At 44.9% G+C, this 18,216-nt stretch overlaps 2 protein-coding genes across 2 annotated transcripts; one reads left to right on the top strand and one right to left on the bottom strand.

Annotated features, from left to right (window-relative positions):
- Positions 1–316: 316 nt before the first annotated feature.
- On the top strand, positions 317–2,911 carry LOC109765959 (geraniol 8-hydroxylase). Its single transcript, XM_020324725.4, has 2 exons — positions 317–1,328; positions 2,181–2,911. The coding sequence occupies exons 1-2, from the start codon at positions 432–434 to the stop codon at positions 2,490–2,492; spliced, it is 1,209 nt and encodes a 402-aa protein (XP_020180314.1). The 5' UTR covers positions 317–431; the 3' UTR covers positions 2,493–2,911.
- Positions 2,912–6,921: 4,010 nt separating this feature from the next.
- Positions 6,922–11,097, bottom strand: LOC109765946 (cysteine protease 1). Its single transcript, XM_020324713.4, has one exon. It carries the CDS (start codon positions 10,926–10,928, stop codon positions 9,522–9,524), a length of 1,407 nt encoding a protein of 468 aa, XP_020180302.1. The 5' UTR covers positions 10,929–11,097; the 3' UTR covers positions 6,922–9,521.
- Positions 11,098–18,216: the final 7,119 nt, after the last annotated feature.

Below are 18,216 nucleotides of genomic sequence, written 5' to 3'. Positions count from 1 at the left end.
AAGGAGGCATCAAGATACTCCTCCATACCATAATGAAAGATGTTAATTGTTCACTCTAAAATGAGTGATTCTACACTCTAAAATATGTCTACATACATCCGTATGTTATTCATTTGAAATGTCTAAAAAGACTTGTATTTAGGAACAAATGAGTAATGTGTTACTTGTTCTTAAATTGGCTCGCCGGAAGATGTTGTGCTCGTTCCATCCTACTTTGACGTTTAGGCACCACCAACCAACACGTCGGCTGCAGGTTTTCCTCGATGCTAAATCCCATCTAGATTTGGTCTTCATTCCTCCCTCAGACTTCACTATACCAAGATGGAGCAGCATAAATAGCGTTGCGTTTGCGTGACTGACTAGCTAGCAGTTTTACCAGAGACGCCTGTCCAGTGCCGCTGGCCGAGGTGCAGAAGGGAAAGGAAGCAATAATGGTGGCCGTGGCGGTGCTTGCTCCGTGGCTAGCATGGCTCGTCGTCTCCTTGCTCTCCGTCTACCTCCTCAACCTCCTCACCCACGCGCGCTCCGGCCTCCCGCCGGGCCCGCGCCCGCTGCCGCTCATCGGCAGCCTCCACCTCCTCGGCGACAGGCCGCACCGCTCCCTCGCACGCCTGGCCAGGACCCACAGCGCCCCGCTCATGTCCCTCCGCCTCGGCGCGGTCACCACGGTGGTCGCCTCCTCCCCCGCCATGGCCCGGGAGTTCCTGCAGAGGCACGACGCCGCGTTCGCCGCCCGGTCCGTGCCCGACGCCACCGGCATGCACGCGGCCGGCTCCGTCCCCTGGCTGCCTCCCGCGCCGCGGTGGCGCGCGCTCCGCAAGATGATGGCCACGGAGCTCTTCGCGCCGCACCGCCTCGACGCGCTCCACCACCTCCGGAGCGAGAAGGTGGGCGAGCTCATGGACCACGTCGCGCGGCTGGCGCGCGACGGCAAGCCGGTGAACGTGGGGCGCGTGGCCTTCACCACCAGCCTGAACCTGCTCTCCCGCACCATCTTCTCCCACGACCTCACGAGCCTCGACGACGACAGCCGCTCCGGGGAGTTCCAGGAGGTGGTGACGGCCATCATGGAGGCCGTGGGGACCCCAAACGTGTCGGACTTCTTCCCGGTGCTCGCGCCGGCCGACCTGCAGGGCACCCGCCGGCGGCTGGCGAGGCTGTTCGCTCGGCTGCACGTGGTGTTCGACGCCGAGGTGGACCAGAGGCTGCGCGCTCGCGACGCCGGCCAGCCCCGGAAGAACGACTTCCTGGACGTGCTGCTCGACGTGGCGGCGCGTGAGGATGGCAAGGACCTGCTCGACCGCCAGACGCTACGCTCACTTTTCACGGTAACAACATTTTTTGTGTGTGTTTTGCAATTGCAGTGGCGTATTTAAAATTAAAAGCCATGATATTGCCTTCTCTTTTTAATTTTAGCATCAAATTATCTAAAAACTTTGATTCCGTACATCACATAGAAAAGTTTACAGATTTTGATGCATATTATAGGTAGAGATTAGAAGTTACCCGTTTTAGTTAAAAAAGGCATGCTAACATAGTGGTAGGCTTTTTAAGTAACTTTAAGATTCACGTATAGGGACGCGCGCGCGGGGGGGGGGGGGGGGGGGGGGGGGGGGGGGGGGGGGAGGTGGTACGTGGCATACATTTTCAAGTTTGCTAAAGAAAACATGAACACTGTTAAATTCAAAAGCTCATATTTCTGCCACTAAAATTCCTATAGAGTAGTCTATCTGCTTAGGAATTTGTAGGAATTATGGAATCCATTCATGAGATACAAGGGAACACCGTTGGAATTTTCCTATATAAGGATAGAATCATCTAAAACTCAAGTCCATATGTTTTCCATTCTTTCAACCCGGCCTTATTGTCTTTTGCCGCATTTCAAATTCCCATCATATCCCTCACATGCCGCACTTCATGCATCGTGGAAGAAAATAAGTCCACGAACAATGGCTTCTTCTATTATAACACAATGGAAAGAATATCTAATCTAACGCTGAAAATAAGCAAATTATTGCTTATATAATTCATCCATACAGTATCTATGTGCACTTTAAAACAAGTTTTTATTGTTATATAGCACACTTAGAAAATTATCCATTGTATGTTATGCGATGCTTGTTTAGAGTATCTAAATAGCTACATTTGCCACACTATATTGATGTGACTTTGCATGTTAGGATTTGTTTGCCGCCGGCAGCGACACAAGCTCTAGCACAGTGGAATGGGCAATGACCGAGCTTCTCCAAAATCCATCATCATTAGCTAAGGCTTGCAATGAGCTTGAACAAGTTATCGGCCGAAGAAGAAACATTGAAGAAGCTGACATTCTTCGGTTGCCCTATATTCAGGCTATCATAAAAGAGATTTTTCGACTCCATCCTCCCGCTCCACTCTTGTTGCCACGCCAACCTGAGGCAACACTGAAAATAGCAGGCTACACAATACCGAAAGGTTCACGCATTTTCATAAACATATGGGCGATAGGTTGAGATAAAGATGTATGGGATGAACCTGAGAAATTTATGCCGGAAAGGTTCCTGGGTTCCACAATTGACTTTAGAGGTGCGGATTTTGAGCTCCTTCCATTTGGTGCCGGACGTCGGATCTGCCCTGGGATGACATTGGCAACTAGGATGGTGCATTTGATGCTTGCTTCATTGTTACATCAGTTTAAGTGGAGTCTCCCTGTTGAGCTGGAAAGGGATGGGATTGACATGGAAGATAAGTTTGGCCTCACACTTACTAAGGTCGTCCCCCTTTGTATTGTGGCAACACCGGTTTGAATTGACCGAAAAAATATAATTTGTATGAGTGCTTTAGGTGTTGTTAATATGTAATAACTCAAATGTGTCACACATGGAATTTATACCATTATTTATGTGACAATGATATTGAATCTTTTAGAAAACTTGACTTCCTAGCGATTCACAAGCTGAACAATGTTGTGTTATTGAAACGTTGTTCCTACAAAGATACTCATACATGCCATTCTTTCCACCCAAATTATTTTTGAGGTTTGTGCAAAACCGCGGTTGCATAAAATCAACATATGACAAATACAAATATGTTAACTTGAGGTTTGTGCAAAACCTTGGTTGCACAAAATCCACATATAACAAATACAACAGATCTGCCAGACACGGTGGATGGTGGATGGTTTGTATTTTATAATAAACATGGTTAATTTAATTTGGCAATATTACTTTTACACCTTAAGCACCTTTTGGGAAGGATAATAACAGCTACCGGAGGAAGGCAACACAATTTGTATATATTTCACATTTGGGATGTTTATATCGCTCAAAGATTCTAAAATTTCACACTTTATAACATGTCACCATGAGAATGATACTTTCCACCGGTCAGAAATCTTTTGTTGTCTGAATATTTCGCATTCAAAATTTCAAATCTCTTGCACATCCCAGAGTTCATAATCTAGCATAATCAAAATATTTCAACATTTCAATCCTTGAGTACCTTTATTATTCATTATTTACAAGAATATCAATAAGCACAAATTTCAAAATTTTGATGATCATATCACATACTTAAAATCCCACGGTGGCAAACTAAAATCATTGGCAAACCAACTTTTGGGTAATGACCATATGAACAAAATTTGCGCATTTTTGTGTGCACAGAACAAGCAAAGCACATTGCAGATTTAACATGGCTGGAACAAATGTGAGATATTTGACTAAGAAAATAAACTAAGCGGCAACTAGACTATAGTATGTTTGGATAGTGATACTGGCGTCAAGATAATGATAAACTAGGCGGTCTACTAGACTACAGTGTGTTTGGATGGGATGGTGATGTCAAGATAATAATAAATTAAGCCATCAATTAGGCTATAATACTGCTTTGGATAGTGATAGGCAGAGTACGCAATGCTAGATATGTACGGAAGGTCCTTGCTCTTGGCGCAGGTGTGGTTCCGGACATTGCACAGAGGGTACAATTTTTTTCTAATATGCGATTTTTTTGTAAAATCCAAATATTTTCTGAATTTATAAACAAAATTTGAAAACACAACCTTTTCTGAATTCTGATATTTTTTAAAAGCATAAACATTTTAAAATTTTCCAAACGTGTTTCTAAAAATAAAAATAATCTTTAAAAACCAAAAAAAGAAAAGAAACATAAAAGAAAAAACTAAAATAAATAGAAACAGGAAAACCAAAAACAGAAAAAGAAATGAATAAATGGTAAAAGAAACAAAAACCGGTTCAGGGAACCTTTTAGAATATTCCCAAAACCGGATGAGGTTGTAGGTACGCTGTGTAAGCAAACAGGCCGGCCCATCGCCTCACTTCGGCCGCTAGCAAGCCTGTGCGAAACGCCGGGAGCTCCTGTACGACGCTCTGTGCGTCAAGGTGTCGCGGCTTCGCACAGGGTGCAGCTCGCCCTGGGCCGGCCCATTTCCGCTGGCTTTACTTCACGAGATAAAAGAACCGCAAAAACAGTTCGCACTAGGATCGAACTCGCCTTCTCCTGCAGATGCACGCGCCGCGCTAGCCACCATGACTGGCTCCTCCAATTGTATGAATCACAACACGAAACTCAAAGAAACTAACAAACAGCGGCAAAACTTAAAACCAGTTCGCCAAATTTCCAAAAAAAAATTTTAAAACATTTTTCGAAAAAACAAGAACAAAAGTGAAAACATGAACTTTTTTCGAAATTACGAACAATTTTAACGAAACTAAAAAAACCAAAATTGCCCCCAAACATTTTTTGAATTGGCGAATAAATTTTGAAAACATGAACAATTTTTTGAATTTGTGAACAAAATTTGAGAATGTAACAAAAGTTGAATGTGTGAACAAATTTGAAAAATGGGAAAAACTTTAATTTGTAAAAAATTTAAAAATGCGAACATTTTTTGAATTTGTGAACAAATTTTGAAACATAACATTTATATGAATGTGTGTACAAATTTGAAAAAGGGGAACAAATTTTTTAAATCCTTGAACTTTTTAGTTTGTGAACAAATTTTTAAAAAGCAAACATTTTTAGAAATTGTAAACTGTTACGAATTTTTGAACATATTTTGAAAAGGAGCAAACAATTTTTTAAATCTAATATTTTTTTAATTTCTACTGAAAATTTGAAAACAGAAATATTTTTCGACAAATGTGAATATAATTTGAGAACGGAAACATTTTCCCAAAAACTTGAACAAATTTTGAAAAATTCGAACATTTTTTAAATTACAGAAAATGTGGAATAATGTAGAAAAAGAAACAGAAAAAACGAAAATTAAAAAACAAACAAAATGTTGAAAATCGAACATTTTTTGAAATTGTAAACTGTTATGAATTTTTGAACAATTTTTGAAAAGTAGCAAACAATATTTTTCAAAATCCTAATTTTTTTGAATTTCTGAACCAAATTTGAAAACAGAAATATTTTTAGAAAAATGTGGACAAAAATTTGAGAATGGAAACATTTTCCGAAAAACTTGAACAAATTTTGAAAAATTCGAACATTTTTTAAATTCCAGAAAAAGTGGAATAAAGTAGAAAAAAGAAACAGGAAATACAAAAAAGAAGAGAAAAACGAAAGAGAAACTAAAAAAGACAAATCCGGTTCAGCAACCTTCTAGAACGTTCCCAAAACCGTAAAAAAAGGCTAGAAACATCAGAGAAGGTTCCCAAAACCGGTATCGGTGTAAACGTTAAAACGGGCCGGCCCAACTCCGAACGTTCGTTCGCTCGCTTCTGCGAAACAGCGACAATTCGCCGCAGCGAGCGGCGAATAGGATTTTCCCGAAACGCCTGCGCTTTGACGTAAGGTGCTTTAAATAGGATTTAGCCAAGTTTCCCTCTAAAACATAGTAAGTGCGCTAGTAAAGGGAAACAATCGGCGAAAATTGCTAGTTTAGAACCAGCACCATGGTGCCCACTTCATCAAAATTTATGGATTCGTGGTGAACACATACAAGTTTTCACAGATTTTTTTGAAACTTCTAAATATGTTTTTTTTGAACCGAACTTCTAAATATGTTTTTGTTTTCAAAGGGCACCATAACTTCGCACTCGGTAATCGGTGCTTACTCTGTCCGGTCCTTTTTACTCTGCATATAAGATTTATGTCAAGTCAAATTTTCAAAAGGTTGATCAAATTTATGTTAAAAGTATCAACATCTACAATACTAAATATATAATATGAAACTACATTCCAGTATAAATCTAATGATATTGATTTGGTATTGTGAATGTTGATACTTTTTTCTACAAGTTTGATCAAATTAGAGATACTTTGACTTCATGCAAAACTTATATACAGAGTAAAAAGGACCGAAAGGAGTGCAAGGCTCCCAGATTACTCGCAAAGTTAGGAAAGAAATCTCCTAGAAAGTTGAAGTAATAAGCCCAGATTGAAAAGATGGGATCAACTGGCTCCTGGAACTGGCGGATTAGTGGGCCGGCCGTACTGTTGCCACTAGAAACTCCAAATTATCAGCGATATATGATGTCGTTTCAGTAGAAGCTATGGCTCTGAACGATGGACTGCTGCTTGCTGATTCAATTGGTTAAAATAGATTGAGGAGGTGCAGCAGCAGTGATTAACGATTGTTATTTCATGACTTCAGATTTTTACCAAAGTGGTTTTTGAAAATGAGTTTCATGAGTCCAACTCTATTAATTGCTCATGAACTGGCCCAGCTAGCTAGCAAAGTTCAATGAAGATAGTTCCTGGTTGGTAAACGTTTACAAACGGCGCGCCGGCCGAACACTCGGCCGGTCGCGCCGCGTCACGCGCACCTCTATCGCTCAATGTGTGCATGCGGGTCCGCCCCACCGCTTTCCCTCATCCTCTTATCTCTTTCTGGTCAAGCGCAGCCACTCGTCCCCTTCGCCATCCTATCTAATCTCAATCATCTGCCTCCGCAACCACTCCGCACCGGCCATGGCCAGCCACGCGCGGATCAATCTCGCCGGCGAGCTGTCCTGCTGCAGCGCTCGCGCAGCTCCTACCTCCCTAGCCGCGCTATAGCCGGCTGATTTTTATGCTGGAACCATGCCGGCGAAGAGCTGCAACCAGCTTTCCCAGGGATGGAGATGACGCGCTCCGGTGCTACAACCGGCTCGTTTTTTTGCTGGAACCGGCTGAAGAAAAAGCTGCATCCACACCGAGCAGCGTTTTGCAATCGGATAACCAGTACATTTGATTTGCTGGCACCGGATTTTTTGTTTTGCTACAACCGGCGAGTTTTTTTCTGGAACTCTGTTTGTTTTTGCTACAACGTGATTTTTTGTTTTGCTGGAATGCGCGCCAAATTGTTTGCAATTTTGCTACCACCGGCTTGTTGATTTGCTGGAACTGGCTTAATTTTTTGCTACCACAGGCATTTTGGGATTTTTTGCTACATCCTTTCCATGGTGCAATGGCAGAAAAGCTTCATCCGGCGATAGAAAAGCTTCAAGCGGCAACGTGATTTGATACGACCATTGACATACTGGGGTGACGGCGGAAGAAAAGCTACATCCAGCAAAAAAAAGCTTCAAGCAGCGGCGCAACTAAAGCTTTTTTCATTGTTGAAGCTTTTTTTCATTGTTGGATGAAGCTTTTTTTTCATCGCCAGATGAAGCTTTTTTGTCACCGGTTGTAACTTTTCTTTGGTCGTTCATAGTTTTCCGTCATACGAGTTGAAACTTTTTTCATAGCTGGTTGAAGCTTTTTTCGTCACCGATCGTAGCTTTTTTCGCCGTAGGTTGCAGCACTGGGCATCTCCCTGGGCGCTCGATTTTTTTGTTTCAAGCGGGGGATGAGCGCCGGCGAGCACACCGGTGAGCACGCCGGTGAGCTCCGGTCATCGCCATCGGAGCTACAATAGTTGCCACGGAAGCTACAACCGCATGGGTGGGCTGTTGCATGGGCGAAGCCGGTGACGAGGACGGCCGCCGAGGGCTGGGACCGGCGACCAGGGCGGCCGGCGAAGACGGGCGACGAGGGCGGCGATCAGAGGCGGGGAGGGCAGGCGAGGGGGCGGCGACGAGGGAAAACGCGTGCGGCCGGCGAGATGGGGTTCCTTTTCCCGTCCGCGCTCGCGAGAGGGGGAAGACGACCTGATTGGATGAAGATCCAACGGATCGGGACGGGCCGATCTGATGGCTATGGTTGGACCGGCCGAAGCGTTCGACCGGTGCGCCGGTGCCTAGCATCGCCCTTCCTGGTTTGTGGTTTCACCTCCCTCAATTCTATCTCTTACCGTGGATCATATTAGGAATTATGACCATGATTATATAACACTCCTTATTATATATAAATACAATGACTTATCTATTTTTTTACAATGACTTGTCCTAAAACTAGGACGCCGATAACTACCACACGTGTGGGCATTAAGGAATCTGCCCACACGTTCTGTGTGGTGCCTAAAAGGACCAGCCCACACGTCTGTGTGTGGGCAAAACAACTAGCGCCCACACGCCTCTTTTTTCCCTCCCAGTCCCTCTTACACGCGTGCGTGTGGGCGAAATAGATAACGCCCACACGCCCGGTACGTCAGGCCTCGTACCTCGTGGTCCCGCACGCCCCACGTGACACTTTACCGCACGCCCGCAGTTGCCATGGGCCGGACCCTCGTCCATGTTCGTTTAAGTGCAGTTGCCATGTCGCTGAACTACGGTTGCCATGTCGGACAACTACAGTTGCCATGTTTGCTCAACTGCAGTTGCCATCTCAGGTCAAAGGTCCAGATTGCCATTTTTTTGACAACTACAGCTGTTGCCATGTGTGGTCTGGTCTACTGCAGTTGCCATGATTTCAAAACTTTAGGAGTTGCCACCTACTAACACTAGGCAGTTGCCATGTATCGCTACAAAAAAAGCATGGCAAAAAAACATGTTCGGATAAAAGAGAGAGTTGCTATGTGCTCACAAGCACGCTAGGGCAGTTGCCATGTAAAAAGAAAGAGTTGCCATCTGCTTACGTGCACGCTAGGGCAGTTTGCCATGTACCATGCAAAACATATGGCAACTGACATGTTCGCGTAAAAAAAAAGAGTTGCCATCTGCTTGCAATCACACTAGGGCAGTTGCCATGTACACTGCAAAACGCATGGCAACTGGCAGCTTGGGTGTGGGAGAGGAGGCGGGCGTGTGGGCGAGATGGCAAACGCCCACACACCAGCCCTTGTGCGTGACTGAAAACTGATGTGCGGGCGAACTGCTAAACGCCACACACCGGCCCTTCCGTGTGGTAAAACGGATGTGTGGGCGACCTCTCTCACACACCACACACGCGAGTTGTCCTACGTGGCATACACAATCAGCTAATTCGTATCAACATTCGTGCAGAAGTTACTGGACGGTGATGGAGGCGTGTGGGTGAGTTGGCTAACGCCAACACGTATGGGCGTTACACTTTTCGTAAAACTATACTGTATTTACAATGACCATTGAAAAATGATGACTCCTAATAATAACATACGAATATTTACAATGACTCTCGGCGGAAAAAAAAATGACTGCTACGTTATGAGTACAAAACGCTGTAACCTAAAACGCCTATATCGAAAAGATCGAATCAACTAGCTCTGAGACCGCGGTCCTCTGTCGCTTCGCCGGCGTCCGGGGCAGCGCATCCACAGTGTACGGGCTTCCCTTGCTCTTGGCGCAGGTGTGATTCCGGACATTGCACACAGGGTACTCTGACGGGCAGCAGGTCGCCCGGTCCCTGCAACAGGTGGCGCCCTCGGCCGGGCAGCATCCCCACGCAAGGCACACGTTCCTCACGCCGTACGTGCAGCAGCATGTGCTCCCCGCCGGGCATGAACTGTAGCGATCGCACTTCTCCTCCGGCGCCGGCGGTGCCGGCTTCGGGTTGGGCCCGTTCTTGACGGGGTAGGACGCGAACATGGCGATGCCGCACTTGCCGGCGCGCGCGGTCACGTTGCGCTCCATCCGGATGTAGCCGCCCTCGCCCCAGCCCGGACCCCACGAGTTGCGCACGAGCCAGTAGTCCTTGCCGCCGTCCGCCTCCTTGCCGTAGCCCACCGCGAGCACGGCGTGGTCCAGCTCCGTGCCGCACCGCCCCGTGAAGACCCCGGACTCGTAGAGCTGGAACTCGCGCCCGCCGGCTTCGATGGCGACGCTCACCGGCTGGTGCGCCACGGCCTTCATCAGCGACGCCTCGTCGTCGGCGGGCACGTCCTCGAACCCGTCGATGGAAACGACCTTGCGGGCCTTCTTGGCGAGGTCGCACTTGCCCTCCTTGGCGGTGTAGGGGTAGTCCTCCTCGGTGTCGATGCCGCCGTTCCGGACGATGAAGTCGAAGGCGTCGTCCATGATGCCGCCGTTGCACCCGCTGTTCTGCCCGTTGCGTGAGCAGTCAAGGAGCTCCTGCTCCGACAGCTTCACGAGATCCCCGGTGACGATCTTGTTGACGCCTTCCACCGCGGCGACCGTGGAGAACGCCCAGCAGCTCCCGCACTGGCCCTGGTTCTTCACGGGCGCCACGGCGCCCTTCTCCCTCCAGTCCACGGACGCCGGCAGCACGTCCTCGGCATGGTACCTGTAGCGATCGCCGACGGCGTTGCGGGCCCTGCCAGCGGCGCCCGCGCCGAGGTAGGCGGCGCGGAACTCGGCGTTGGTGAGGTCGGCGAAGCGGTTCATCCCGAGGCGGAACCCGCCGCGCAGCGCGGCACGGGAGTTGTGGGCGTCGACGAAGTCGAGGTTGTCCCGGAACGCGCGGAACCGGCGGACGTACTCGGCGAGCGCGTTGTAGGAGCGGCCGTGGCGCGCCAGCCACGCGTCGAACATCGCCCGCACATCCGCCTCCATGCGGCGCGTCAGACCGCGCGCACCATGGTCCGCGGCGTCGTCGACGTGCGCGGCGGCTGCAGACGAGGAGGCGGCGAAGAAGACGAGGAACACCAAGGCCAGCACGGCCGCGGCCGCAGCGCGACCTGCCATGGCCGCCGCCGCGGCTGCTCTTCTCTGGATCGGCTTAGGCCGTCGTCGTGGTCGTCGTACTAGGGATCATTGGTTTGGATCGCTTGTGGTTCTGGGTTGAAGGCCGGTGATCTTATTTTATATTGGTCATCATGGCCTTGGCCCGTGGCGACGTGGAGTTGTGATCGGGTTCCTTGTGATTGACGTGTGAGAGAGAGACCTCTCTGATTGACGTGGAGGTAGATTAATTCGTGCAAGTCGGTTCGACCTCTCTGATCAGATCCTGCGGCTGAGACGCACGCTGACCACTTTGAGGTGTATTCGATTCAGATCGCACGGCCGAGACGAGCACCATGACAACTGCGGCTGGAGTCTCGCCATCCACCACGTAGTATAGGAAACTTGCAGCCGGGAAAAAAAGGATGCTGGCTAATTGGGGGTCAAAGTCGGGTCAGGTGAATTTCCCATTTGGAAAAGTCGTTGCCTGATCAGCTTTCTGTTTTTTTTTTTGGAACTTCCCTTTTTTGGTAAATTTTCCTATTACTGACTTTCACAAATTCTAGGCCTAATTTTCAGAATTTGAAACTTTCAGGATTATCTTGACATTTCAAACTAATTGAATTCATGAAGTTTCAGAAAATCAAGTTTCTTTTTGGAAAATTTAACATTTGGAAGAAAAATCAAACTTCCAAAATCGTCAAAAGTTTTCCTATTTTTGGATTACGCACAGGGAAGAAGTGTGATCGACATATGCATGCAACATAAAAGGTAAGAGAACCGCTTCATATCTGTCGTCCGACGCGAAGCATTCATCATGCCATTCCCGTAACGTCGATGCATTTTTCATCCCACAGTTGAGATTCTTTTGAAATTAGTCATTGAACACACCAATCAAAGCCTGATTTTATATCCGCCCCAACCCCTTGTCCGTTTCTCGCGCATTAATCTCACCTTCCCCGCCCCGTTCATGTCTCACATGCCCCCGGCGCAGCTACATCTTTGAGCTCGCCCCTCGCCATACCGTCTCTCTCAGCTGTGACATCAACCACACCGGTGCGCCATATCGGCTGATGCTGAGCTCGCCATTGTCCATGACGGCGAATGAGCGAGCGACCAACCCCCCTTGTCTTCCTGGTCATCTCCACTAGGTTCGAGCCCTCACCTCGCCGAAGGGGCATCTCAGTTGGAGAACAAATTTAGCATGTGTCAACCTGCAGGACCCACCCCCATCCACGCCCAAGCCCGTCCTCATATGATCTAGGTATTAAGTACTCTATCACGTGCATACATTTTTTTATTGATTTCTAACATATTTTATGTTTTGTGAGTATTATTTTCATCTCTCTGTGTGCTATCCTTGGTTTATTCTATTTTAGTGGGTTCCAACTTTGTTGTGTCCTTTGTATAGTGGATCACCAAATCATTAACAAATATCCGTGAATTTGGCAGAATATGACACAAATATGATTCCTATTTGGATACCATATAGTGAGATATCACCATTTTCATGCTTCCTATTATTTCCAAAAATAATACTACAGATGCTTCTTTGGTCTAGAAAGTTTGCTTCCATAGTTCAACCATTTTTTTCCGGTAAATTTGGTATGTAGGTGACACAAACAAGCATCGCCATGTTGACAGCACTCCTAATTAATTTCCATGTTTAAGCTGTATGCTTCAAACTACAATGAGTATATTGATATAATACATTTTCATTCTTCATAATGATGGGGTTTCGAATATGTGATGCAATTGATCAAAAGCAAACTTTTTTAGGGAATTGACATCAAACTTGATCATACAATACATGGATTCATGTGCGAGCTACATATTCAAGATAGTCTACTCGGGGGAGGAATAAAACGTAATAGAGTGGTTAGCGGGGATAGTCGGGTGAGCTAAGAGGATGTAGTTATGAAAAGAAGCGGTCAATTAACAAACAAACTCGGTAAATCTCGTGTGGTCCTAATTAGAAGGTCATAATACCTCCGTGCACCTCATCGGACGACGTCTGACTAGTCTGATGGACACAAAGTATATGTAGTTTGATGCCTAGCGGTGCCCAAAAGAAGAAAGTCACATGGGTGCCCTCCCTCCTCGGCACATGCCACTATCTGGGGCGGCCACACGCCAAGGAGTTCCTTCAAGTAAAAATGCATGGCCAAAATTTAAGAAGCTGAGTATTTCATTTTGGCAGACGTGAAATTGTGGCTATGGGTACCATCTTTTGACAAGTGAAGAGTTCCAAAATTTATAGGTTATTTATATAGCTACTAATGTACTTATTGTTTTCCATTGTGTGTGGAGGTACCAATTTTTTGGTTTCTAGGTAGAACAATTTATATGGCATTTGTATCATTTTATAAACGTAACACCTAACCAAAGTTCCTCGTGCATGCCTAGAGGACAACCTCCTCCTTGTAAAACGACTATCTACTATATTACATATAGTCTAATAAACAATATCAACTATGGCATATGAAAAGCAAATGTAAAAATGAATTAAGGGGTAGTTGGGAGCTAAGAAGGTTGATTGATAACCCACAAGTATAGGGGATCACAACAGTTTTCGAGGGTAGAGTGTTCAACCCAAATTTATTGATTCGACACAAGGGGAGCCAAAATATATTCTCAAGTATTAGCAGTTAAGTTGTCAATTCAACCACACCTGGATAACTTAATATCTGCAGCAAAGTATTTAGTAGCAAAGTAGTATGAAAGTAACGGTAACGGTGGCAAAAGTAACATTGATAGTATTGTAGTGATTGTAACAGTGGCAATGGTAAAGTAACTAAGCAAAGATCAATATGTGAAAAGCTCATAGGCATTGGATCGGTGATGGATAATTATGTCGGATGCGGTTCATCATGCAACAGTTATAACATAGGGTGACATAGAACTAGTTCCAATTCATCAATGTAATATAGGCATGTATTCCGAGTATAGTCATACGTGCTTATGGAAAAGAACTTGCATAACATCTTTTGTCCTATCCTCCCGTGGCAGCGGGGTCCTATTGGAAACTAAGGGATATTAAGGCCTCCTTTTAATAGAGTACCGGAACAAAGCATTAACACTTAGTGAATACATGAACTCCTCAAACTACGGTCATCACCAGGAGTGGTCCCGATTATTGTCACTTCGGGGTTGCCGGATCATAACACATAGTAGGTGACTATAGACTTGCAAGACAGGATCAAGAACTCACATATATTCATGAAAACATAATAGGTTCAGATCTGAAATCATGGCACTTGGGCCCTAGTGACAAGCATTAAGCATAGCAAAGTCATAGCAACATCAATCTCAGAACATAGTGGATACTAGGGATCAAACCCTAACAAAACTAACTCGATTACATGATAAATCTCATCCAACCCATCACCGTCCAGCAAGCCTACGATGGAATTACTCACGCACGGCGGTGAGCATCATGAAATTGGTGATGGAGGATGGTTGATGATGACGACGGTGACGGATTCCCCTCTCCGGAGCCCCGAACGGACTCCAGATCAGCCCTCCCGAGAGAGTTTAGGGCTTGGCGGCGGCTCCGTATCATAAAACGCGATGAATCCTTCTCTCTAATTTTTTCTCCCCGAACGTGAATATATGGAGTTGGAGTTGAGGTCAGTGGAGCTCCAGGGGGGCCATGAGGCAGGGGGCGCGCCCAGGGGGCAGGCGCGCCTCCCACCCTCATGGACAGGGTCTGGGTCCCCTGGTCTTGATTCTTTCGCCAGTATTTTTTATTATTTCCAAAAATAATCTCCGTGGAGTTTCAGGTCATTCCGAGAACTTTTGTTTCTGCACGAAGATAACACCATGGCAATTCTGCTGAAAACAGCGTCAGTCCGGGTTAGTTCCATTCAAATCATGCAAGTTAGAGTCCAAAACAAGGGCAAAAGTGTTTGGAAAAGTAGATACGACGGAGACGTATCAACTCCCCCAAGCTTAAACCTTTGCTTGTCCTCAAGCAATTCAGTTGATAAACTAAAAGTGATAAAGAAAAACTTTTACAAACTCTGTTTGCTCTTGTTGTTGTAAATATGTAAAGCCAGCATTCAAGTTTTCAGCAAAGATTATGACTAACCATATTCACAATAACACTTAGATCTCATGTTACTGATATCAATGGCATAATCAACTAGCGAGCAATAATAATAAATCTCGGATGACAACATTTTCTCAAAACAATCATAATATGATATAACAAGATGGTATCTCGCTAGCCCTTTCTGAGACCGCAAAACATACATGCAGAGCACCTTTAAAGATCAAGGACTGACTAGACATTGTAATTCATGGTAAAAGAGATCCATTCATAGTCATACCCAATATAAATTAATAGTAATGGATGCAAATGACAGCGGTGCTCTCCAACTGGTGCTTTTTAATAAGAGGGTGATGACTCAATATAAAAGTAAATAGATAGGCCCTTCGCAGAGGGAAGCAGGGATTTGTAGAGGTGCTAGAGCTCGAGTTTTGAAATAGAGATAAATAATATTTTGAGCGGTATACTTTCATTGTTAACATAACAAACGAGAGATGGCGATATCTTCAATGCTACACACATTATAGGCGGTTCCCAAACAGAATGGTAAAGTTTATACTCCCCCGCCACCAACAAGCACACTCCACGGCCATCCGAAACAATGGGGTACCGTCCATACCAACAACAGTCCTGGGGGAGTTTTGTTTGCAATTATTTTGATTTGATTTTGCATAAAGCATGGGACTGGGCATCCCGGTGACCAGCCATTTTCTCGTGAGTGAGGAGCGGAGTCCAGTCCTCTTGAGAATAACCCACCTAGCATGGAAGATACAGACAGACCTAGTTGATACATGAGCTATTTGAGCATACAAAACATAATTTCATTTGAAAGTTTAGAGTTTGGCACATACAAATTTACTTGGAACGGCAGGTAAATACCGCATATAGGAAGGTATGGTGGACTCATATGGAATAACTTTGGGGTTTAAGGGATTGGATGCACAAGCAGTATTCCCGCTTAGTACAGGTGAAGGCTAGCAAAAGACTGGGAAGCGACCAGCTAGAGAGCGACAACAATCATGAACATGCATTAAAATTAATAAACATTGAGTGCAAGCATGAGTAGGATCTAATCCACCATGAACATAAATATCATGGATGCTATGTTGATTTTGTTTCAACTACATGTGTGAACATGTGCCAAGTCAAGCCACGTGAATCATTCAAAGGAGGATACCACCCCACTATACCACATCACAACCATTTTAATAGCATGTTGGCACGCAAGGTAAACCATTATAAACTCCTAGCTAATTAAGCATGGCATAAGCAACTATAATCTCTAATTGTCATTGCAAACATGTTTATTCATAATAGGCTGAATCAGGAACGATGAACTAATCATATTTACAAAAACAAGAGAGGTCGAGTTCATACCAGCTTCTCTCATCTCAATCATTTCATCATATATCGTCATTATTGCTTTTCACTCGCACGACCGAACGGTGTGTATAATAATAATAGTGCACGTGCATTGGACTAAGCTGGAATATGCAAGCATTCAATAAACAGGAGAAGACAAGGCAATATGGGCTCTTGGTTAAAACAACAATAATGCATATAAGAGCCACTTCAACAATTTCATCATGGTATTCTCCTATCGACCCCCAAAGAAAAGAAAAGAAATAAAACTATTTATACGGGAAAGCTCCCAACAAGCAAAAAGAAGAACGAGAAATCTTTTTGGGTTTTTTTTAATTATTACTACAAGCATGGAAAGTAAACTAGCTAAAAGCTATAACTAATTTTTTTGTTTTTCTTAAGGTTTTTCAAACACACAAGAAGAAAGCGAGAAAAAAGAAATTAAAGTAGCATGTATAGTACAATGAAAAAGTATGATCACCGACAACTGGAATGAGTGTGTGAACATAAATGTAATGTCGGTGAGAAATATGTACTCCCCAAGCTTAGGCTTTTGGCCTAAGTTGGTCTATTGTCACGGCTGGCCTGGCGTATATCCAAAGTTGTAGTTGGGGTCGTACTGAGATGTAGCGGCTATTGCATCGTGGGCTGCAGCTTGGAAGCGAGCTGCTCTCGTGCTCCTCTCGTACTCGTTTGCCTCCTCCCTGGTTATAACATGTCTCCCCTTTGCCTGAAAGTCAAAGAAAGTAGGGGCAGGGAGAGTAATATGGACAGCGCGACGTCCGTCAAAGATTAGTCGGTACTGCAAGGGAGGTTCGTCCCTCTCAACAGACTGATGGCGAACCATAGCATCATAATCTAGGTAAGCAGGGGGCAATTCTATATCATACTCACGTATGGGTATACCAAGAAAATTAGCTAAACGGGTTGCATAAATTCCACCAAAGAAGTCTCCATTAATTCTATTATTATGCAACCTACATGCAAGAATGGCTCCCAAATTATAATGTTTATCTCCTAACACAGCACTCCTGAGAACACTGAGATCAGGGACACACATGTGACATGCTTCATCCTTACCATTTATGCACCTACCTATGAAGAGAGCAAAATAATGTATAGTAGGAAAATGAATGCTCCCTATGGTAGCTTGTGTTATATCTCTAGATTCCCCCACAGTTATACTAGCAAGAAAATCTCTAAACTCAGACTTGCGAGGTTCACTAGGACTACCCCATTGTGGAAGTTTGCAAGCAGTATTAAAATCCTCTAAGTCCATGGTATAAGAATTTTCATAAAGGTCAAACAGGACAATTTGAGAATTGCGTGATGATGAAAATTCAAACCTTCTCACAAAGGAATCAGTGAGATAGTGGTACTGACGGCACTTATCTGCCTCGAAGCTCTCAAGATCAGCTACGCACATATGCGTAAAATTCTTCCTTAATTCCTGCTCGATCCATAAAGTCCTCTGAAGGCCATTCACAAGCCCGCACTTGAGCTTCCCTCGGTGGTTCATCATTCGCATCGCGCATTGCGAGCCTGGGTCCTTGCTTCCTTGAAGAACCACCTTGATACATTTTCCTAAACATATTTCTTCCTCTGAAAAAATTCTGAAATTTTTAGTAACTCAAAATAAAAGTGAACCAAACTCAACAAAATTGATATCAACTACTCCCACGAGTGCCTAGAGACTATATCATGCATTAAAATTACTTGGGACCATATAAATTTGACATGCAAGCTCAAGAACAGGGTCACCTTATGATACGTCTCCAACGTATCTATAATTTTTGATTGTTCCATGCTATTATATTATCTGTTTTGGATGTTTATGGGCTTTATTAAACACTTCTATATTACTTTTGGGACTAACCTATTGACCCAGAGCCCAGTGCC

Source organism: Aegilops tauschii, chromosome 2 (genome assembly GCF_002575655.3).
Source record: "Aegilops tauschii subsp. strangulata cultivar AL8/78 chromosome 2, Aet v6.0, whole genome shotgun sequence".
In the NCBI taxonomy this organism is placed as follows: domain Eukaryota; kingdom Viridiplantae; phylum Streptophyta; class Magnoliopsida; order Poales; family Poaceae; genus Aegilops; species Aegilops tauschii.
Note: the sequence above shows the minus strand (reverse complement) of the source record. Positions and strands in the feature narration are given on the sequence as shown.

Bases quoted from the DNA above. Each gene is read 5' to 3' on its own strand.
- LOC109765959 (XM_020324725.4), top strand. From the start codon at position 432: ATGGTGGCCGTGGCGGTGCTTGCTCCGTGGCTAGCATGGCTCGTCGTC. The intron at 1,329-2,180 runs GTAACAACATTT...TTTGCATGTTAG, and splicing joins CGCTACGCTCACTTTTCACG to GATTTGTTTGCCGCCGGCAG.
- LOC109765946 (XM_020324713.4), bottom strand. From the start codon at position 10,928: ATGGCAGGTCGCGCTGCGGCCGCGGCCGTGCTGGCCTTGGTGTTCCTC.